Source organism: Zingiber officinale, chromosome 6A, assembly GCF_018446385.1.
Source record: "Zingiber officinale cultivar Zhangliang chromosome 6A, Zo_v1.1, whole genome shotgun sequence".
NCBI lineage: Eukaryota > Viridiplantae > Streptophyta > Magnoliopsida > Zingiberales > Zingiberaceae > Zingiber > Zingiber officinale.
In genome coordinates this window covers 23,222,846-23,245,749 of record NC_055997.1, presented here as the reverse complement: position 1 = coordinate 23,245,749, position 22,904 = coordinate 23,222,846, and the positions used below count along the sequence as shown (strand labels likewise).

Sequence of the window (22,904 nt, the reverse complement as noted above, 5' to 3'; positions counted from 1 at the left end):
CATAGTTGCAAAAAAGAATATTATGTATTAGATGATGAGATTTATTATTTCTGTTTATTGATTTTTTCTGAACAGTATATATTATAAATCATCTTTACCTTTGATAAGAGTTTTTTTTTAATATTCAGGATTTTGATGAAAAAGGATTATAGAAGTTATCTCCATATCATAAGTTGTTCTTTAGACTTTCTCTTGTGTAACATTCATGAGATTAGTAGTCTTTTCTTATCAAATTAATTGTAGATATGTAGATATTTCTATTATTAGATGAATATCGGCATGAAACATACGTACTATACTGACTTGTAAGTTAAAAAATATTAAAATTTTATATTATGTATACCACTTTTAATTTATAAAGAGAGTTTTTCCTTTTGTTTTGAAATGGTAATTTAATAAATCTGATCTAGATTAATTTGTATAATTAATGTTTTTTTAAAATTATTAATTTTCATCACAAATGGTGCATCTAACAAGTCAAAATATTAAGGGTAGTAATTTATTATCTTCACTTCTATTTGAGACGGCATATTACCATCTCAATTTAGTGTCTCTAGTTTTTTCATAGGATAAGACATAACATTTGAGATAAAAAAAAATAATTGTCTTAAATACTTTTGAGATAATTGAACAATCGTCTCATTACCATCTTAAATAGTATTTGAGATAGTACAACTATCTCAATATTTTTTTAAGACGTTTGTATTGAGGACAGCTATATTACCATCTCATCACTGTCTCAAAAATATTTTGAGACACCAAATTTATAATTTAAGACATGTTTTGTTGTGTTTCAAAAAATATTTTTTCTAGAGTGAGAGCAATATTTTCAAGTCCCGCAAACAATAATAATAAGATTTCGCAAAGCAACATCGCCAAGTTCTGCAAGGCAATATTACCAAGTCCCGCAGAGCAATAATACTAAGATTTCGTAGAATAATTGCCAAGTCTCGCAGAGCAATATTACCATGTCCCGTAGAGCAATAATACTAAGATTTTGCAAAGCAATGTCGCCAAGTTTCGTAAATCAATATTACTAAGTTTTACAAAGTAACGTTGCTGCAAAGGGATATTATTAATTTTCTCCAAGCAATATGATGGGATTTATCCTCACGAATTAATTAAACTCCTCCAAGCAATACAATTATACTCTTTCGAGTACACTCTTCCAAGCAATATGATTGGATCTCTCGAAAGTAACATAAGTGGATCCTATCAAACATCATAGTATTATGAAGCTTCTGGTTGCTAACATGTGGTGATAGATAAAGGAAGAAGCAAGTAGTGGATGTTGAGGTTGAAGTTAGTTTCCTTGATTCCTTCCTAATCTTAGGTGGCGACTAGTGAATGGAGAAGCTCATAGTGGGTGTCAGACGGTTCTTTTGATTCCTTTCTTAATTTGTGTGGCAATCAACAAGTGAAGGAACGATAATGGATTGTTAGAAACCTCATCCTCACTTAGGCGGGAATAGGTAAAAGGGCCCGAAGATTAATGATGTGAAGATTCCCTTTAGATATCTATACAAGAACCATAAGAGGTAAAGTACATATATGTATTCTTATTCTTGCAAACAAAGACAACTCTCCTCCTTCAAGTTCTCTTCTTCTTCTTTGTTCTTCTTCTTTGTATGATTTATTATTGACTTAAGCGTGTAAAGAATATGTTGATAAGTTAGCCCAAATTTTAATATGTGTTACATCTTAGGATATCAAATCTCACAAGCTGAAATCTAAGTTTTCTAGAGAGGAAGAATCTTAGCGAGTAGAAAAAGAAGTCATCAATTATATTTTATATTTTCTCAATCCATGAGTCAATCTAAGGCCATCATGAGTCGATCCACACAAGTCGACACATACAAGGTGCGAACCTAAACAGGTCAATCTGTCGGAATTCAATTTAAAATAGATTGATAAAATTTTAATAAAATTTTAAATTATTTAGAGAATAAATCAACGGACTCCATACAAATTAACGGTTCTAATAGCCCATGGAAGCAAAGCATAGATCCAAAAATGTTTTAAATATTAAATTTCCAGATGAAGTGGTCAAAATTGGGCCGAATTTAGTTTGGAGGCCCTCATTGTGCTCGTCCAAATGCCGCCGACCAACACTTGCCAGTTTTGTCGGATACCACAGAATCTTTCATCACTCAAATCTAAGTATTTAAGACAGCTCTCCGTCTCCAGTGTTGCCACGCCGTCACACTGACACAGGCAACCCTACGTTTTTATCAACTCCACTCATTGCCGACCTCATCCTTACTCCGCCGACTTCACCATCAAGCAAACTCGAGCCTTCGGAAGCCTATTTTATTACCCTTCCTTTGGTTTTACTCCAACTGTTCCTGTTCCTCCATTATATATTTACACTGCCCCGGGACAGTAGCTCCAGCTGTATACTCTCTCCGGAAGACTTCTGTCACTGCCATTAAAGTTTGTAGCCGACCTTGTTGCTCTTCTTCTCCCCCTCACTGCCATTAAGTATCTGTTGAACACACTTCCCCTTTCCATTCCCAAATTGCAGCGGGGATGGACCGGAGTATGAGTGAAAACAAGTTATGCCCATTCTCTCTTCTCTTCCTTTTCTTGATTTCCTCCGCTTCAGGCTGCGATAGGTGCGTGCATCAGTCCAAAGTAGCTTACTACTCCTCTGCTTCCGCCGTCGCAGGTATCGCCCGCCGCCAAGATTTGATTTTGATGCTCTGGTGTCGATCAAGTCCCGATTTTTAGAGGTTCCGTTTCGGAAAATTTTGCAGATGGAGCTTGTGGATACGGATCCATGGCTGCGGGCTTCAATGGAGGCTATGTGGCGGCAGGGAGTCCCCGCGTTCACAGAGGGGGCGTGGGGTGCGGAGCTTGTTTCCAGGTTGGAGGTGAAAAACACCCTTTAAAAGTCCTCTTGAAAAAAATTTCAGTGGGTTTTTATTCTGGCTTGGATCAAACAGATGAGATGCAAGAACGCGAACATCTGTAGCAGAGGAGGAGTGAAGGTGACATTGACAGACCTCAACAAGAGCAACAGCACAGATTTCGTCCTCAGTGGCCCCGCTTTCATGGCCATGGCGAGGAATGGCATGGCGCGAGAACTCAACAAGCTCGGCATTCTCGACGTGGAATACAAGAGGTACGTAGTGGATAGGAATTTTTTCCGTTTGCAGTGGCAAGTTGAAGGCGTTTTTCTCTTGTTTTAAATCAAAGAATGAATCGAAGCAGGATTCCTTGCGACTACGAGAGCAAGAATCTATCGATCAGAGTGGAAGAGAACAGCAGGAGGCCAAGCTACTTGGCCGTCAAGTTCGTGTACCAGGGAGGCCAAACTGACATAGTAGGAGTCGATGTAGCCCGGGTGAGCGCCTACACCGACAGGTCCGGTTCAGTTTGCAAGGGCTAACACTTTTCCCTTCCTTTGGAATCGGCAGGTCGGTGCGTCGAATTGGCAGTTCATGAAGCGGGATTATGGTCCGGTGTGGAGCACGAGCCGCGCGCCGGCTGGGCCGCTGCAGTTTCGGATGGTCGTGACCGCCGGCTACGACGGCAAATGGGTTTGGGCGCGGACCGCAGTCCTGCCGAGTGACTGGAACGCCGGTTCGGTCTACGATTTGGGGGTTCAGATCGACGACGTCGCCCAGGAAGGGTGTGACCCTTGCGACACACGAGACTGGAAATGACGTCAGCACACTTTTTTTTTTTTAATGTATCTTTTCTCCTTGTTTTAAGGCAAGAGTCTTGTAATGTATTTGTTTTTTATGCCATGATTAAAAAACAAAAAACATCATCCAAGATTTAATGCAAGGAAATCTGGATAGAAAATGACTCCTGTCTGGGCCAGGTCAGCAGTCTGTTTGAGTTTAGTTGGACAAATTGTCTTAATTTAAGTATGATTGAGATTGATTAACGGCTAATGAATGATTAAGATGGATGAATCTACCTAGATTTGATTTAATCTAGTGATAACAAGCTAGGACACCTGCATAGCATCCTACTAATAAATAAAGCATGATGCACAATACTAAGAACCTTCATGGATTAAAATTGTATATTAACGTGTTATGTTTTAATGAGAGTCTACTTGATAAATCTAAGTATTTGTGGAAAATAGATGTAGACGTCATTAAAATAATAAATTGGCTTGTCCTTGTCCAGGAACGGTTGGTTTGTAAGGGTGAGTAAGCTTACAGATTAAGGATAACATGCATGGCCAATGATTAAAGAAAAACTTGTCACCCGTGGCGCCATCACAGTACGGTGGCCAAACCTGCTCCTTATCTTCTTTTGATTGAGATCTATGAACAACAAAGAGATAAGTGTTGATGAACAGCTTAGAGAGGATAAGTACTGGATGGATATAATTTATAATCTCTAGTTATTTCTAAACATTCCTCCAATAATTTATCAATATATTGGAACATTTTAATGAATTGCGTTGTTTGCTTGCGAACACAAACAAATAAACATGTGCTTCAATCAGAGGACAATAATTTATTTTAAAAAAATTACATTCGGTGAGGGAAATTTGCATAAATGAAAGTTGAGTCAATATACAGAATTGATGCAACAAACAATCAATAAATACTTAACTGGATCAATTTTCAATCTGATTTTCATGGGTATGTTTTGTTAAAAACTCTATTCTCAGGCTTTCAGCTGAAGTATTCGTTTCGCTTTGAAATTATAATTAAAAGGAATATCCAGATGAAAATTTAGTTTTTTCTTCATAAATACAATACTACAAGCTGTTACTGAAAGAAAAAAATTAAATGACCAGATTGTATCAACAACATGCTGGTTAAAAGCCGTCAGAAACTGATGCCAAGCCAGGATTGATCAACACCACCGACACATGACAATGTCCGAGCAGGTGTAAGGTCTTGCGCTTGCTTCGATGTCCTCCATCGTTGGTACAGCTTCCAAATCACGTATGCTGTGACTAGAGCAACAAAAAGTGTACAAGTTTTTGCAGATGCCCTTGCTAAATGGATGAACCTTTTCTGGAATTCCCCTATAAATCAGATAAAAGTTGTAACATGCTTCAAAATGGAATCCTCATCAGCAGAGATGCAAAGAATGATGAATTGATACCTAAAGTACAATATGCGTCGTCTTCTCACCATCTCGTAAGTAGTCTGATTTGTCAAGGCTAAATAGCTGAGTAAAAAAGGTAATTAAAATAGTGAAATTAGTAGGATATTTAGATCAGGTGTGAGTCGAACCTTCAAAGAGCACATAATTCTTCAAAAAGAATTGATGAAAAAAAACTCGAACACTATGTTAAATCAAACAATTATGGTTAACAACTTTCTTAGACATGTATATAGAGGTTTTCGTGGCTGTGGTTTGAGTGTCAAAATCAAACATATCAAGTTACTAGTAAAATGTTATGTTTCTTCACATACACGGTGATGGTGGAAATAAGATTGCGGCATGAAAGATATCAGCAAAATATATTCTCAGTGAGGTGCCTGTATGAAGAGCACTGTACAAGATGGATCCAGTAGAAACTACAAATGTCATGTAGCTATTTAACATGCATCTGGGCAGGTTTCATTTGAAAGTTCAAATCTAATTAAGGTACATAATTGAGTATATAGCTTACCGAACTTTGACAAGTTGGACGACAGAATGAGACATTTAGAAAAGCATTTTGATAAAGTGAAAATGGGGCAAGAACCTGAGACAGTTTTATTTTTACGACTGATGTTACCTGTGGAAGAGGAGCAGCAGGATGAGAAAGATGAGACAAAACATAAGCGCAGCTAAAAGCACTATAACAATGAACTCCTTCCACCTGATAAGGTCATTCCAAACAGACTTCTTAGCATCCCAATGCATATATAAAGGGTAAGAAAGTTATATTAGTTGTCATAACCATGATCTTGTGTTTGTATTTCTGATAAAAAATGCAGAAAAGATTCGTGATAGTCAAACAATGTTTCCTAGGAAATGGGCAAAAAAAATTCCAAATAAACAAGTCAATAATAATCGAGAAAGATCTTACCAAGTCTTCACAGTCTCAGAGCGCAAATACGAGATATATAGTACAACTGTCCATATGCAAAGGATTGTTTCTAGAAAAACGTACCACCTAAAAATGGAAAATTAAATTAGCTGTCATCAAGAGAGTCATTGTTCAAGTGAAATATGAAAAGGTGAGTTCACATAGCACACAATCAATATTCCAAATATTAAAAACAAGAGTTCCTTACAGGTGTGCAAAAAAAATCAAGGATTGACTGACTTCAAATGTAGATTTATGTGAAAAGAGCGCACAGTTTGTACTTTACAAACAAAGGTTTAGACAATAAACAATTATAATAATCATTAGGAGCATCGAAGGTCATCTATTTACAAACTGATCTGATTTTACGAGGAAAATATAAATAGTGAAAAGTTGTTGAAAAGGACTCAAGACAATCACACAAAAAAAATCAACCACATAAATAATACAATTTTACACATGTTACAGTGAAGTCATATGGAGGAACCAATTCTTACTCTTTCGTAGTTTCAAATTTGTAAATATTGCAAGGTCATCCCTGAAAAAAGCTTAACTACCCAACATAAATTAGTAGTGTTGGATATATGACTCAAACATAGTATCAATAAAAAGAAAATATATACTACTCCTAGAATTAAGTGGTGGAAATTAAAGGATGGAAAGTAAAATTTATTTAAGGAGAAGATAGGGAGTACAAGTATTAGGTGAAATATACGGTGATTCTAATACAACATGGGATAAGACGGTATCAAAGTTGAAAATAATAGCTAATAGTGTACTCGGTGAGTCAAAGGGACATGCACCACTAAGGAATCTTGATGGTGGAATGAGAAAGTAAAGGAAAAACGAATAACTTATAAGGAATTATATATATGTAAGAACGAGAAAAACTTAAAAATATATATAATAGGCAAGAAAGAAGCTAAGAGAGTAGTGAATGAAGCAAAGAATGAAACTTTGAACGATTATATCAAAAATTGGATACAAATTAAGGGGAAAGAGAGATTTATAGAATAGCTAGTGAGAGAAAGAAAGACAAGAGATCTTATCTAAATAAAATATATTAAAGATTAATGTCATAGGGTACTAGTAAACGATGGAGAAATAAAAGAACCGTAGAATAAGTATTTTCATCAACTTTTTAATGAAGATTTAGGTGACTAACTTAACTTAAGAAATTTATGTAAGTTAAATGAGCATAGAAATTTAAATTTTTATCATGGAATTCAAACTTTAGAAGTAGAACAAGTTTTAAATGGAATGCATAATGGAAAAGTCATTTAACCAAAAGATATTCCGATAGAGGTATAGAAATATAACTGGCTTATAAAATTATTTAACATGATATTGAAAAAATAAAAAAAGTCTAATCAATGGAGGATAAGCACTCTAGTTCTCATATATAAGAACAAAGGAGATATTTAAAATTGTGCAAATTATAGGAGTATTAAACTAATGAGTCATACCATGAAACTTTGGGAAAAAATAATAGAAAAAAATTAAGGAAGGTGGCCAAAAATCAATTTGGGTTCATGCATGGAAGGTCGACAATAAAAGTTATATATCTTCTGAGACAATTAATTGAAAAATATGGAGAATAAAAATAAGATCTACATATGATATTCATTGACTTAGAAAAACTTATGATAAAGTCCTAAGAGAAATTATATAGAGAATTCTAGAAAAGAGATATGTTAGCATAATATATATTGAACTAATTAAGGATATGTACGAGCATGTAACGACTAGAGTAAACACTTCAGGCGGAGTAACTGAAGCATTTCAAATAAAGATAAGGTTATATCAAGGATCAGCTCTAAGTCCTATCTTTTTACACTAATATGGATGAACTCATTGCACACATTCAAGACACATTATCGTGGTGCATGTTGTTTGCAGATGATATTGTTTTGGTAGATGAAACACATGAAGGAGTAAATACTAAACTAGAATCTTGACGGGAAACACTAGAAAGGAAAGGTTTTAGGCTTAATAGAATAAAGATAGAATATACGAAATTTAAGTTTACCAATATTAGACATAATGAGACAATTGTTAAGATGGGAGATAATGAGTTGCCCGGAATCGAAAGCTTCAGATATTTAGGATCAATGTTGTAGATTTCGGCCTAGGTGGCCACCTAGGCACCGCCTAGGCACTAGGCGACTCCTAGTCAAACCGAAAATCATCTATTCAGCCAAAGTAGGCGGTACTGTTTATGTGCGGTGCTAGGCGCCAAATAAGCAGCCTATTCGGTCTAGGCGGCCGGTCTGTTCGGTCTAAGCGGTTGGTCTATTCAGTCCAAGTGATTTTTTTGTTTTAAATAAAAATATTCGGTCTATTCAGCCAATTCGATGTTCATTTTGATATGTTTATTTAAAAGTACTAGAGCACCTAAGCGGCGCCGCTGCCTAGGCGCTAGGCGCCAATCGAGCGCCCGACGCCCCCGACTGGCGCCTAGCACTTTCTGCAACATTATTTAGGATCATTTTTGCAAAATGATAGAGGGATTGAGAGAGATACAAGCAGGATGGTTGAAATGGAGGAGAACGTCGAGTGTTTTATGTGATCGTAAAATACATCTAAAACTTAAGGAAAATTTTATAAAACCGCAGTTAGACCTGCTATATTATATAGAGTTAAATGTTGGGCTATGACTCGAGCACATGAATAAAAGATAAGAGTTGCCGAAACAAGGATGTTAAGGTGGATGTGTGGAAATACGAGAATGGACAGAATAATAAATGAGAACATTAGAGAGAAAGTCAGAGTTACATCTATTGAGAGAAAACTTTGAGAAACATGTTTAAGATAGTACCGGCATGTACTTAAACGACCAATAAATGCTTCGATTAGGCGATGTGAAGTTATGACAAACATGCATATCAAACGAGGAAGAGGAAGACCAAAAAAGACTTGGTTAGCAACAATAAAATAAGATAAAATTTATTTAAGTATAGATGATAATATAATAGGAGATAGAACTCAACAACGTAAAAAGATCCATATAACCGACACCACCTAGTGGGATAAGGTTTGGTTATTGTTGTATATTCGTAGAGTCAATTCTACCATTGTGAAGCCTATGAGAGATTCCAATTTGTTAGTCAAGTGAGATAATCTCAATATGCGAAAATCACATAAATAAAATTTACAGCTAAATAGCACTAAATAGGTAACGGATATAAATACAGACCTCCGAAGATAAAACTAAGATAAGCAAAATTTATACATAAAGAACAATTATCTTAATATGTATAATAACAATGCTGATACATATCTACGAATAAATAGACTAATGGTTTGTTGTAAAGGAAAACCATTCATAATAAGACTTAATAAACTGACGTCAAAGTCATAATGAAATAAAAGTTAAAGATTTGGCTTATGATCCACTTTTACCAATATAGAAACCAAAAAGATTAACACCTGATGAAATAAGTCGCTACCAAATGGATAAACTCTTTAGGATAAGAAACTTGCTATCCTAACTGAAACAATTTATTGAATGAATTTGCATTTACTTTATGCTGGAAGTAGAGAACTTCAGGTTGACAAAAGAAACCACATGATTTGATCGACCATTTAGCTTGCACAAGACACAAAGTCAGATGTCAAATAAAAAATAAAATTACCAGCTTGCTTAATTAGCTGTTAATTTACTCGGAATAAGGTTCGAAAAATCTCCTTTACCCCTTGCCCTTGCCACAAAAATAAGTTGAAATCAATGAAGAACATGAATGGCTTCCCTCTCATGTGCAACAATGTTTAGTTTTGTTATGGCACTGTATCCACTAGTTTTGTTTATTTGCGTAAGACCTAAGTAAACAATGAATTGAGGAACTAAATATGATAAACTGAATCTAAACAACAAGAAGGAAATCACCTTGATACCAAGGTGGAAAATCACAAAGTGATGGATGGATTGAGGGGGAAGAGGCAACTATGAATGCATTCATTGCTAAGGCATCTTGTCTAATTTTGCTGAATATCGAATATAGAAAAATAGGTATCTGGATCTCCTTTTGCAAATATTCGACTTCAGCAAGGAAAGTATTGTTAAGATCAGAAGGTAATACCATATCAATATTTTGTAAGTGGAAGTTAACTAGAGGACTTAAATCTCCCAACTCTATCATGAACAACTACAAAGAGTCTCAATATTCAATAGCACAATATCGGCAATCTCAAACAATGCCGAACAATTTCATGAGCATAGAGTTGTATGCTTCACTATAGTGTAGCTCCCTAATAAAATCTAATAAATTAAGATTTTGTTGGTGCAATTGTCTTCGGATCAAGGTTGACCAGTTTGACTAAGCTTGGGTTGGTTCGAGCTTGAGTTTCGATGTTTAACAATATGTAAGAGAAAAGTCAAGTAGGTCAAGAGAAGACCGGATAGTTGACTAGGAAATTCATAACTGAAGGTTAGGCAACAGAAAACCCTAACTAAAGGTTAGGCAACGCAATGGAAGTCCTAACGGAGCTAAGCAGTGAAAGACCTAGTTGGGAACTAGACAATGAAAGTCCTAGTGGGGCTAAGCAATGGAAGACCTAATTGGGAACTAGACAATGAAAGTCCTAACGGGGCTAGGCAGTAGGTGACCTAGTTAGGAACTAGTCAATGGAAGTCCTAGCAAGGCTAGGCAAAAGAAAAGTCCAACTAGGTCATGGAGGATCGGACACTTGGCACGAGATGGTAAAGTTCAAGTGGATCATGGAGGACCGGACACTTGGCACAAGAAGAAAATCCAAGTGGATCAAAAGTTGATCGGACACTTGGTGAAAAAACCCCACAGGTCAAGGTTGATCGTATGCTAGGAAATGGGATGTCCTAACACATCACAAATGACTGAATGTTGGACAAAGGAAGTCCTGATAGGTTGAGATCAACTGAATACCATGCAAGATAAGAATTCAGCTTAGAAAGGCTGAATTCACGGTTATCAATTGATTGGTGAAAGGAACCAATCAATTGGTAAACCCTAAACACAAAATTCCGGGTTTAGAGTTGGGCAATCGATTGAGAGCATTTTCACGAGAGAACAGAAAGTCTTGGAATCTATTGAGGCAATTGATTTAAGATTCACCAATCGATTGGAGGCTTTTTACAAAAGAATAGAAAGTCTTGGAATCGATTGAGGCAATTGATTTAAGATTCACCAATCGATTGGAGGCTTTTTGCAAGAGAATAGAAAGTCTTGGAATCGATTAAGGCAATTGATTCAAGCTTTACCAATCAATTAGTCTAATCAATTGGAGGCATTTTTGTGAGAGAACAAAGCCTCAAAATCGATTAGGGCAATCGATCAGAGGCTAACCAACCGATTGGTATGACTCACCAATCGTTGGTTAGATGAAAAATGAGTCGTTCTGCAAGTTTTGAATGATCGAGTTGACGTGACAATCAATTAGGCATAAGGCCAATCGATCAAGAGGTGTTTTCCTGCCTTAAAGAAACTCTAGAAAAGGGGGCTTCGTGGAGTTTCTTTGTAGCAGTTCCTGAGAAGTTAGAAGCGAAGTGTTGCTTCCAACCGATCATGAGGCATTTCCAAGCAATAAGATAGCAAGCTAAGCAAGATTTCATCATTGTAAAGTCATGCTCAATTTCCTTTGTATTTGCTTTTGCTTTTATTGTTGTATCATTTGTACACGAGGTTGTATAAGACTTCCCGCCTCCGAAAAATTTCCGAGGAGGCATTCATAGTGGAGTTGTGAGTGTGAAGAGTGAACCCTTGGATTAGTCACCTCAAGAGATGGATACCAAGTAAAATCTAATTGTTCGCATTGTGGAGTCGTCGCTTCAAGTTTTCCATTGCAACATCAAGTTTGAAGAAGTGAAGCGAGTTATTCACCCCCTCTCTAGCTTATACGTGTCCTAACAAGTAGTATCAAAGTAAGGTTATTCTTCATTGGACTAATCGCCGATGAGAGCAAAGAGCTAGAGGAAGAAGAAGCTATATTCTTGAAGCCCTTCAATACCAACAAGTCATTGGACTAATCTTCAAAGGTGCTCAAGTGTGCAAATGGATCCCCGAGATAGATTCGGATTTGATATCCGAGTGCTCCATCATTCAGCATGGGAAGCTTCGATCTTTGAAAATGAAGGATGGAGAACTTCTTGATGATAGATATAGAGCAATGGTTTGCTCTAATGGAGGGATTTAAAGTTCCAACGGATAGCAAAGGAAAACTCCTTAAGAAAAAGAAATAAACCAAAGAGTAAGTTCAAAACATTCGCGACTCATGATAAGGTAACTAGATTATTAGTTAATATTTTGCCTAATAATATTTTGTGTAAGGTAGGTGAATATAAAGATGCCAAAAAGTCATGGAGTAAGTTGACCAAACTCCATGAAAATCCAACCTCAATGCCAAATGAAGATAAATTCAAAAAGGAAGACTCTTTGATTCAAGAACATGAAAATTCGGAGGTTTGAGTCCGAGGAAAAAATTAAGGAAGCATCCACCTCAAGGATTGAGAGGGAGAGCTTATTGACACCAAAATAAGAAGTCTCTATATCCAGAGTCAATGAAGAAGATGTTGGATCGGAAAGAACGCTAGAGGGGAGATGAATAGCAATCATCGAAAATTGATAATTAAATCGAGTACGCAGCAGAAGAGAAAAATAAGAATAACGCTAACAAACCAAATTTTACTTGGTTCGGAGCCTTTGTCGACTCCTACTCCAAGGCTCACACTCGTCGAGTGCTTTCGTTGGGCAATCCACTAATAGTTCGCAAAAAGGGTTACACGATAAGTACAAGAACTATAATATAAAATTACCGACAACAAGGGAAATAAAAATCAGAGTCTCAGGTTGTCAGATAAGTTTCTCAGCATCGCAGGAGCAAGAAGGCAATTGGAAGAAAGTTGTTGTTCTTTACTCCTGGTGGAAGGCTACTTATATAGACAGTTCTGAACGTCTGGATCCTTTCCGGGTGCCTGGATCGTGACGTCAGCTTATCCAATGAACACGCTCCAAGCTAGCGACGAGATAACTTTTGGCATTCCGGACGCCTGGACCAACTTTTCAGCCGTCTTTATTTCTTGCAAAATAAAGTTAGTCCGAACAATAAAACTTATATTACCCTGCAAAACAAGTGTTAGCACAATTATAGTCAAAAGTAGTAATTAGATTCTGTCTCCACCAGAATATAGTCAAGATCTCAACTTAGATTTTCCAAATGGATCTAAGTTGGATCGACGTCTACTGTTCTCTCAAACGGAGAACGCGTCCTCACTAAGTCACTCTCCTTCAGTGACTTACCTTAACTTATGGCTTTGCCAGATATCCGGTCAGCCCGTCGACCTGTCTGGACTTCATGTCAGCTATTCGATCAGCCCGTTGACCAAACTGGACTTCGTGCCAGAAATCCGATCAACTCGTCGACCTATCTGGACTTCGTACCAGCTATCCGGTCGGCCCGTCGACCTAGTTGGATTTCTTGTCAGATATCCGGTCATCCCGTCAACCCATCTGGACTTCTCTTGCACACTTAGTTAAATCGTTAGATCATATTAAACCTAACTTAACTTACTTTGGTATTCATCAAAACCTGAGTTAGACCGTTAGTGCAACCTGCACCAACAGAAGCATCATGTGTCACCCCTACAAGTAAAGAATGTATAACAATTTCGATTGTTAAAAATAAAAATTATATAATATGCTTTGAGTGTAGGGAGAATGGACACTACAGGAGCAAATGTCCAAAATTAGTCAAAAAGAAAACTAAGGTGGCACCTAAGACAAAGGAGAGAGCAAGAGAAGGTAGTTCCTTGATATGAAAGGCTAAAGAGCACATTGTGTGCTTCTTGTACAATCAAAAAGGACATTAAAAGCAAAGGAAGAAGCTCAAATCAAGGGGGAGCTTGTAAGAGCAAAACTAAGGTATCATTAGTTAATGGTATTTCCTTATTTCAAGATAAAAGGCATGTTAGAAATAAATGTTATCATTTTAGAGTTATTTATCATGAAAATAGAAAGCATGACAATCCTAAGGAAAATTACAAGTCATATCATGCTAGAACAACCTTACCTAAGAATAGTAAGGTAGAAAATGATTTAGACAAGAATCCTAAGAAATATAGATATGTGCCTAAAAGGAAAATTGTTCAAGGAAATCATGGAAATTCTAAGTTTGAGGATTTAAGGATTGAAAACCAAGTTTTGAGATCAAGACTTAGATAATTATTGAAGACCCTAGAGAAAATAACAAATAATGTCAAAGAGCCAAGGAAGCAAAACCTAGGTTTCGGAAGACAAGAGTCATCTAAGAGCAAGAAAGGTTTGAGATACAAATCTAAAACTAAGAAGAATGTGACATCATATCATAGAGTTTCATATAGCTATGAAACTAACCTTAGGAATAGGAGTCAAGTAAAGTTACAAGGGATGTTATCCCTAGTATTGACCTTGAGTAGATTAGCATGACCAAGGGCTACTAAGAAGTCTAGGAAAGTCATTAGGAAGATTTCTAGGGAAGTTATCCTAGTGAGTACCTAGTACACCCAAGGAGCACCAATAGGTATTGGGTTCCTAAGAGTATGATCTCTTCACACTAAATGGGTTTAGAGTGCATCAACTCTATTTGGTAGGGTAGTTAACCCAACCATAGTGAAGTTGATATTTTAGGGCATTTTCAAGGCATTGTGATACCTTAAAAATGAGAAAGTGATTTTTACTTTTAAAGAGTTTAAATAGTTGCCAATAAAAATTTAATGTATTGAGATTAATCAATTAGAAGTTAAGGAATGTCAAGTTGGAATTTTTTATATTTTCTAGGGAAATGGGGCAACTTATGTTTCTCTTTGCATAATGGTTAAAGGATTGAACTTAGATGAAATGCTAGGTATTTTCTTTGAGCTATAATTGCTATGTTTTATGTGTCCTATCACATGCTATAACATCATATCATACATTCATATTATTTTGAAAAATATTATATGTATAATTTTGATTATGCTATCTAGAATGTCAATTAATGTTATTGTCCTTAATTATAAAGAATTAAAAGTAATGTATGACAATGAAAGAAAGATCATCATAAATAATGATACTTTTAATTCTTTATAATTAAGGACAATAACATTAATTGACATTCTAGATAGCATAATCAAAATTATATATATATATATATATATATATATATATATATATATCATTATTTATGATGATCTTTCTTTTGAAAGTATGCATTATGATGTATGTTCATTGTCATACATTACTTTTAATTCTTTATAATTAAGGACAATAACATTAATTGACATTCTAGGTAGCATAATCAAAATTAAAATGTCTAATTAGAGATGCATGATCCCTTAGTTTAGGGAAAACCTAACTTTATATCTCACAAGATAATAGGTTGACTTGCATGTGTCTTGAGACACATTAGATACAAGTGAAATGCAAGGAGAATGAGCAAAAGTCAAAATATTGATTTAGTTCATCTATTTGAGTTTTAATTTCATCAAAACACATGGATTATGTGAAGTCCAATTATAGGGAAAGCAAATGTGCAAATCATGTGCATTTAACACAAAGATCATGGTTAAAAATTTATTTTGAAAATGATTTCAAAATTGCTTTGGAAAATATTGGTAAAGCCTATTTGTTAATAGGAATCACCATTGATTAGTTAGATACAAAGTTAAAGTGAAACATTGAAGTTTTCATTATTTCTAATTTTTTATCGTTCTTTGAAAATAAGATGTATTTTCATATAAAACTATTTTCCATGATAGTATGTAACATAAGTAATGTTTATGTGAAATTCGTGATTTTTCGAATATCATAGAATTATTTATGAGTTTTTGAATTTCATCTGAAATTGAATTAAAATTTCAAACTCATCAATCAATTAGGCGTTGTTGTCAATCGATTGGCACATGCGTTAATCGATTGGCAGCTCACGCCAATCAATTAACATGGGTCAAAATCATAGCCACTGTTTTTGCTAAAATGAATTTATTTCAATGTATTAAACCGCAATTAGGTATTTTAATTATACCTAACCCCATGAAATGGTTGGACAAGTATTTAAGGGCAATTTTTTGGATGAAAATGAGAAAGAAATGGTTAAATGGAACTAATGGAGCTAAGGAGGAGGTTTAGATTCAAGATTGAATTTTTAACCTCATAACTTCAATTTTGGGATTTCCTAAAGGTTTAGGAACTTCAAATCATTATTGGTGCAATGATAGAAGTTGGAGCATGCTTTAAAGGGAGATAACCCTTAAAGGCATGATTTGGATATGAAAGGAGATTTATAGATGGATGTATGCTCAAAGTTGAGCATTGAAAATAATGAAAGGTTGGGAACCTTCATTGTGATAAGAGGAATGAATCTTGGGAGAAGATTTTTTATGTGCGTCAAAGGAGGAGAATGTAGGGTTTAAATTAAAAGACCCTCATTTATAATTTGGCATGAGATGAAGAAGGAAGTTGGGCTAACATGAGTTAGTCTAACTTAATCATATTGTCAAACATAAAAGGAGGAGATTGTTGGTACAATCCTCCTCAAGTCAAGGTTGACCAGTTTGATTAAGCTCAAGTTGGTTTGAGCTTGAGTTTAAATGTTAACAATATGTAAGAGAAAAGTTAAGTAGATCAAGGAAGAACCGGATATTTGACTGGGAAGGTTAGACAACGAAAAGTCCTAACTAGAGGTTAAGAAAGACAATAGAAGTCCTAGCAAGGTTAGACAATGAAAGATCTAGTTGGGAACTAGGCAATGAAAGCCCTAGCAGGGCTAGAGAGTGGAAGACCTAGTCGGGAACTAGGCAATGGAAGTCTTAGTAAGGCTAGGTAAGGGAAAAGTCCAAGTGGATTGCGAAGAACCAGACACTTAGCACGAGACGGTAAATCCAAGTGGATCATAGAGGACCGGACACTTGGCACAAGAGAAAAATCCAAGTAGATCAAAGGTTAATTGGACACTTGGTGAAAAAGCCTAGCAGGTCAAGGTTGACCGGATGCTAGGGGAAGTCGCAAGAAGTAATGGATGACTGAATGTTGGGCAAATAAAGTCCTGGTAAGTCGAGAACAATCAGATACTAGACAAGATACGAATTTAATTTGAAAAAGATGAATTAAGAACCAATCGATTGATAAATCCTAAACCCAAAATTCTGGGTTTAGGTTTAGGCAATCAATCGATTGGGAGCCTTTTCGCAAGAGAACAAAAAATCTTTGAATCGATTAAGACAATCGATTCAAGTTTCACCAATCGAGTGGGCTAATTGATTAGAGACAAGATTGGAGACATTTTTGCAAGAGAACAGAAAGCCTCGAAATCGATTGGGGCAATCGATTAGAGGTTAACCAATCGATTGGTATAGCTCACCAATCAATTGGTCGAACAAAAAAGAGTTATTCTGGTTATAAACGGTCAAGCTGACGTGGTAATTGATTGGGAATGAGGTCAATTGATTAGGAGGAGTTTCCCAGCACGAAAGAAACCCTAGAAAAGAGGGCTTTGTGGAGTTTATTTGTAGCAGTTTTTGAGAAGTTAGAAGCGAAGTGTTGCTGCATTTCCAACCGATCAAAAGATGTTTCCAAGCAACAAGATAACAAGCTAAGCAAGATTTCCTCATTGTAAAGTTGTGTTCGATTTCCTTTGTATTTGCTTTTGTTTTTCTTGTTATATCCTTGAACACAAGGTTGTACGAGGCTTTTCCGCCTCCGAATAGTTCCCGAGAATGAGGTATTCATAGTGGAGCTGTGAGTGTGAGGAGTGAACCTTTGGATCAGTCACCTCAAGGAGGTGAATACCAAGTAAAATCCAAGTATTAACATTGTGGAGTCGTCGCTTCAAATTTTCCACTGCAACATCAAGTTTGAAGAAGCGAAGCGAGCTAGTCACTCCCCTAGCTCATACGTGTCCTAGAAGATGTAATTGTTCACAAAGACAAATTAGATTTTAGGCAACATATTCCATTGCTTTTATTTTGGATATCATAAATAGGGTTGGCCAATGCTCCAACATGATACTGGTGGACTCACCAAAATCGGCAATGATTTCCTTGCCCGACACAAGTACCTAACCATACACAGTGATGATCAAATTGAAGGATGCATTTGTCACAATCATGGCAGTGCTTTGCTCGTGGAGGCTGCAAATACACAACAAACGTTGGAAAATTTTATTAAGGTGCTAGAAACTAAAAACACATGGAAAGAAAGTGAATAAATTGATAACAGCTTTGATCATACGAATCAGATTGAAACATAAACAAATTCACATTAGCAAAAATGACGAGTGACAATTATTTCATGCAACAAAAGGTTTGATAGTGTTTTTCCATCTAAAAGCTTCAGTTATATCCAAAACTAATATAATCAGTTTCCAAGAAACAGATTGAACAAAACAAAGTTAAATCAGTTCAATTCAGCTATTAGCCTAAAAATAAATCGAAAATAAATATAACAGCAAAACAAAAAAGAATGACAGTAAAGATTACGAGACAATAGGCATGAGTTTGGGGCTTAAATCAAAAAGCAAAACATCAAAAAGAACCTTGAAACGGTGCTATTCAGAACAATATAACTAATTACATATGTTTAATGGAAAGATAAGCATTTTGAAAGGCATTATGTAAAGAAATTGTTACAACCTAGTAACAGCAACTTTGGCATGCACATAGTGAATAAAAACAGACATTGTATCATAAAAATCTTTAGGTGTTTGAAAATAAGAAACAGTCTAAAACAGTATTTCTAATCATTAATGAACAGAAGTTTTCTAGGGAGGTATGATTAAAAAAGGTGCTGAATGAATACCTGAACAATATTGCAGTAAGTGCAAGTCCAATTTCTGTCCAAACAACAAAAAAAAGGTTAACTAGTAAAACAAAATCTGCAAACATAATCATTCTTCGATGTCACTCTATATAGATAATACCTACTAGGTTAACAGACAAAACAAATGGTCATGCAAATGCCAAAATCCTAGAACATGTAGCAGTAACTTGGCAGACAAAAAATATGAACTCTGTAATGACATGCAGAATGGGACTCCCCCTTTATTCACATCCAATTAATTGGATTTTCATAAGATCCATCAAACTCTGTAATGAAGAATTTAATAATTTAATTCATTATTTAATTCTTCCTTCAATCTCCGTTGGAATGAATTCACAATATTTCATTCTGAATTTATCATATCATAATTATCCATATAATATAATGGATTAGAGTCATGATTATTTGGTCAAATTGGATATTTCAATATGTATATGTAGGGGAGTCTGTTCAGTTTGAACTAAACTGGAATAAAGCTAAACCAATTCATTTTTATCAAGTTTTTTTAACCAAACAAAACTGAATAAGGTTATAAATTAATATTTGCAATTTAAGTTTTAAATACAAAATTATTTTAAAAAATCAACAATGATAATGGAGAATAGTTGGTATATAATTGAAGCTCTTTATAACATATGGTAATAGAGAAACTAGGAGTATACTTTTTGGTTAGAATTTTAAGAATAATACTATATATTAGTGGAAATATGAAAACAATAAAAATTATATTTTGGTTTCCAATTCAAAATGATTGTTTGAAAAGAAACTGAACCAAGTTATATAATCAAATTTATCAAGCCAAACCAAACAGAAATGATAATAAAAAAAATTAAATTTAGCTTTTCTGGTTGAACCAAATAATAGACACCCCTATGTATACATATGCATTCATAGACAAAAACATCTTTTCTGTAATTTTGATAGAGGGAATTCAACAACTAACAAAATGTAGCCAACTTCATATATTAGAACAACATCCATTGAGTCTCAATTTGGATTTGGCTCAGGATTGCCGTTTAAATTCCAAGAATTTCTCTGGATTTGGATGTTACCACTTAGCAAGTTTCCATACAAAGCATCTCTTTTGGAAAATCCATTGATTTCTTATTTCCTTACAATATTTAACATTATAGATAACCTCTTTCACATGAGAATTTTGATTGTGATCATTTGTGAAACAATGAATAGAGAAAACGATGCTTAAAGACTGATTTTCTTTCACCCTTTTGTCAATAAGAAAATTGACCAGTTTGAAATACTTAATTACATTAGTTTTACATTAATGAAATACTTGTAAATGTACTTACTCCTTATGAGTGATGACTAACTTCATATCATCAATTGCCATCAGTTCAGTCCATTACTGATAGACTGGGTGTGTGTTTAAGCTTTTAGATGGAGGATCATGTATGAAAGAGATCACAAGCTGATAATTACCAATTTATTTCATCACAGCCATAGAACAACATATTCACTTGGCTAGGTTTTGTTTATAGCCATCATGATCAATCTTAGGAGGAAAACAATCTCAAGACTCAAGAGAAGACAAGTCATGTCTAGATGTAAATACTAGGCAAACCAATGGGCATAGGTGGGCATATTCCTCTCTAACAATAGTAGTTTTTTTTACCCATTCTCTCACAGTAGGAACCAAGCTACAAGTTATAACCATGCCAGCCCAAGCAAGACGCTACACAATAATGAAAAATTAAATTTGAATTTCTAATAATATGTTGTAGCCATTGAAACAACCACCATAGCACAATAAAACACATGAATATATGGCTCCCATTAGACTCATGATATCTTTCTGTGTCCCATATTTCCCCATTGTATTAACATCACTCTCTTGTTGTCCATTTTATCCAATTTTTTTACTATGATATGAACTAAAATGCACTTAATGTTAAACATCCATAAAACACAATCAAGTAATAAGTTCCGTGCATAATCTAGCATGCTTGCAGCAGTACCTGATGGCTGATCCAGGAGGATACAGGTCCATAACAAGCTTCAACCATGACGATGAATTAAAGTGGGTAGTCTGTGCTTCAAGATGGTGGTTATTCATGGAACAAATTATATACCCATCTCTTGAATTGGACTGCCTTTGCTTGATCATTGAAAAGGAAAACACAAAGAAGTAAAGATTTCATGTTTGAATTGCATTAACATAATTGTGGCTTGACCTATGGTCCTACTTCAAAATTGAAGACAGATTGTTAAAAGTGGTTGATGTTCCATTTGCTGCCCTCATTGCATCAATTACATACCTAACAAATGAGAATACAGAAAAGACATTAGTGGAAAATTAATGTTCCAACCAAAAGGAGTGGTCATAAGGATGAGAAGTATGAAAAGATAATATGTTGGTACCCTGGCGATGAGCAAGAAGTGAAGAAATATTGAAATAATGTAGCTGAAAAAACCACCAAGTATGCTGCAGTATACCTAAAATTGGGCATTCAAGGTGGAGAATAATAACTGTTAAACAGGGAAAAACTAAATCTCAAAGGAGTGTAGACAATTCAAATTAATAGAAGAAAATAACAAAAAGTGAGAACACTACAACTATCCCAACATGTCTTTGGAAAGAATAAATATTATAGTCAAAGAATCACCATACTTGAGGAATTAGGAAAAAACATAATATCTAAAAACTTATAACTTAAATTTATGGTGAATAAGAACCAATTTGCATCTATTTTCTTTGTAGTCCATGTAACAGGGATGGGTAAAAAGAGGGGAAAACACAGGTAGATAACACGATACCATGTGTCTAGCATAAGGATTCATGTATGCTATTGGAAACAACATAAGAGAGATTTCAGGAGACTCTTTTATCAAGGTATATTTGACATATAATTGGGAAACAGAAATATAGGTGGGAGCTTGCAAAACGCATACAAATGTAGGACAAACATTATCACTTCCTTTCCAATATCAAAACTGATCCAAAAGTACATTGACTAAGTAGAAACTAAAAAAAAAAAAAAAAATCCTACAACGCTCACCAGAAAGTCAAGCTACTTTTCTAATTGAAGGTCTCAAATGGAAGCAGATGTTAATCAATCATAGATGTTAAGGCATGTCACCGCTTGACATTTTAGCAAAGGCCAATAAAAGCTAGTTCCTCCGACATCCTTAGGCACTAACTTTTATTTTGTAGTTTACATACAGTGTTTTTAACCTGAAGTTAGACAGTCATCAAATCTGTAAAGCACGAGGGAACCCTTATATTGAAGCGTATAATTTAATTACAACTTCAAGACACAATCACTCTCCCTACCACCTAGTCCGGGATGATCCAGAAAATCAAGTCAAGATAACACCACGTGAAAAGAATGATATCTTCCCCTAAAATAAGTGTTTCAGTGACGAAGTAGTGGACAACGAATAGCTATAATTATAATCTTGCTGTTTATTGAACAAAAACCGAGACCACTGCTGGTGTGCGCGATCTTCTTTTTTTTTCTGATCTCCGCCAATCATAGATACAAAAAAAAACATTTAATGGCCATAATTAGGAAACAGAAGAGAGAAACAAGGCAAGGGTTTTGAAGGCTACCAAGGCTCCTCTCTGGTCCTGCGTATCAATGAGACATCGAAGACGAAAACCACTCCCACGAAAATCACATGAAGAAGCACCATCGACAACTTCAATCCCCATGATAATCTAGTCGCTGCTCAAACGCCCGAAATTACCCAGACAGCGAGTGCATCGATCATAAAAATTAATAATAATAAAAAAAATCTCGAATTCTTCGGGCGAGGAAGATATCCTACCACGGTCGTAGAGGTCGGGACAGATCAGGGAGCAGCGGTCGGAGAGCTTCTCACGACCGGTGGATGAGACGCCGGCAGCCGCCATCTGTCTCTCGATCGATCCAAGATCCACCTCTTCGGGGGCCGAGAAGGACACCAGCGATGATGGACCGGGAAGGAAACGTAGGAAAGGGTTCGGTTGTGTGGGTGTGTGTTTCGTAGGGAATAGCGTAGCGCGCTGTCCACGTGTCAAGTACGGAATGGTATAAAATGTGTAACATACACGAAGACGAGTAGTTGATCCTCAAAAGGCGTGAGAACAGGCAGATGGGTGTTGGGCC

General features: G+C 35.6%; 2 protein-coding genes across 3 annotated transcripts; one reads left to right on the top strand and one right to left on the bottom strand.

Annotated features, from left to right (window-relative positions):
- The first annotated feature begins 2,385 nt into the window (after window positions 1-2,385).
- Window positions 2,386-3,895, top strand: LOC121993798 (expansin-like A2). Of its 2 annotated transcripts, none has more exons than XM_042548106.1 (5): window positions 2,386-2,668; window positions 2,757-2,866; window positions 2,946-3,124; window positions 3,214-3,346; window positions 3,420-3,895. In XM_042548106.1, the coding sequence occupies exons 1-5, from the start codon at window positions 2,530-2,532 to the stop codon at window positions 3,666-3,668; spliced, it is 810 nt and encodes a 269-aa protein (XP_042404040.1). In that variant the 5' UTR covers window positions 2,386-2,529; the 3' UTR covers window positions 3,669-3,895. The 2 variants fall into 2 exon arrangements, with proteins under 2 accessions (XP_042404040.1, XP_042404041.1); XM_042548107.1 differs by having other exon boundaries at window positions 2,526-2,668; window positions 2,757-2,873.
- Window positions 3,896-4,691: 796 nt separating this feature from the next.
- On the bottom strand, window positions 4,692-22,756 carry LOC121996127 (protein S-acyltransferase 10-like). The gene is made up of 11 exons (XM_042549967.1): window positions 22,585-22,756; window positions 22,367-22,481; window positions 21,175-21,249; window positions 21,000-21,071; window positions 20,772-20,906; window positions 18,778-18,811; window positions 18,001-18,110; window positions 5,996-6,082; window positions 5,702-5,785; window positions 5,080-5,145; window positions 4,692-4,999 (listed from the first exon to the last, which is right to left on the bottom strand). The coding sequence occupies exons 1-11, from the start codon at window positions 22,667-22,669 to the stop codon at window positions 4,825-4,827; spliced, it is 1,038 nt and encodes a 345-aa protein (XP_042405901.1). The 5' UTR covers window positions 22,670-22,756; the 3' UTR covers window positions 4,692-4,824.
- Window positions 22,757-22,904: the final 148 nt, after the last annotated feature.

What these genes read in the sequence shown, in the direction of transcription:
- LOC121993798 (XM_042548106.1), top strand. Translation starts at nt 2,530, where the DNA reads ATGGACCGGAGTATGAGTGAAAACAAGTTATGCCCATTCTCTCTTCTC. An exon ending in CTCTGCTTCCGCCGTCGCAG is followed by an intron (nt 2,669 to 2,756) that starts GTATCGCCCGCC and finishes AAAATTTTGCAG; the next exon opens with ATGGAGCTTGTGGATACGGA. An exon ending in TAGGAGTCGATGTAGCCCGG is followed by an intron (nt 3,347 to 3,419) that starts GTGAGCGCCTAC and finishes TGGAATCGGCAG; the next exon opens with GTCGGTGCGTCGAATTGGCA.
- LOC121996127 (XM_042549967.1), bottom strand. Translation starts at nt 22,669, where the DNA reads ATGGCGGCTGCCGGCGTCTCATCCACCGGTCGTGAGAAGCTCTCCGAC. An exon ending in TCCCGACCTCTACGACCGTG is followed by an intron (nt 22,482 to 22,584) that starts GTAGGATATCTT and finishes GCGTTTGAGCAG; the next exon opens with CGACTAGATTATCATGGGGA. An exon ending in CGACGCATATTGTACTTTAG is followed by an intron (nt 5,000 to 5,079) that starts GTATCAATTCAT and finishes TCTGATTTATAG; the next exon opens with GGGAATTCCAGAAAAGGTTC.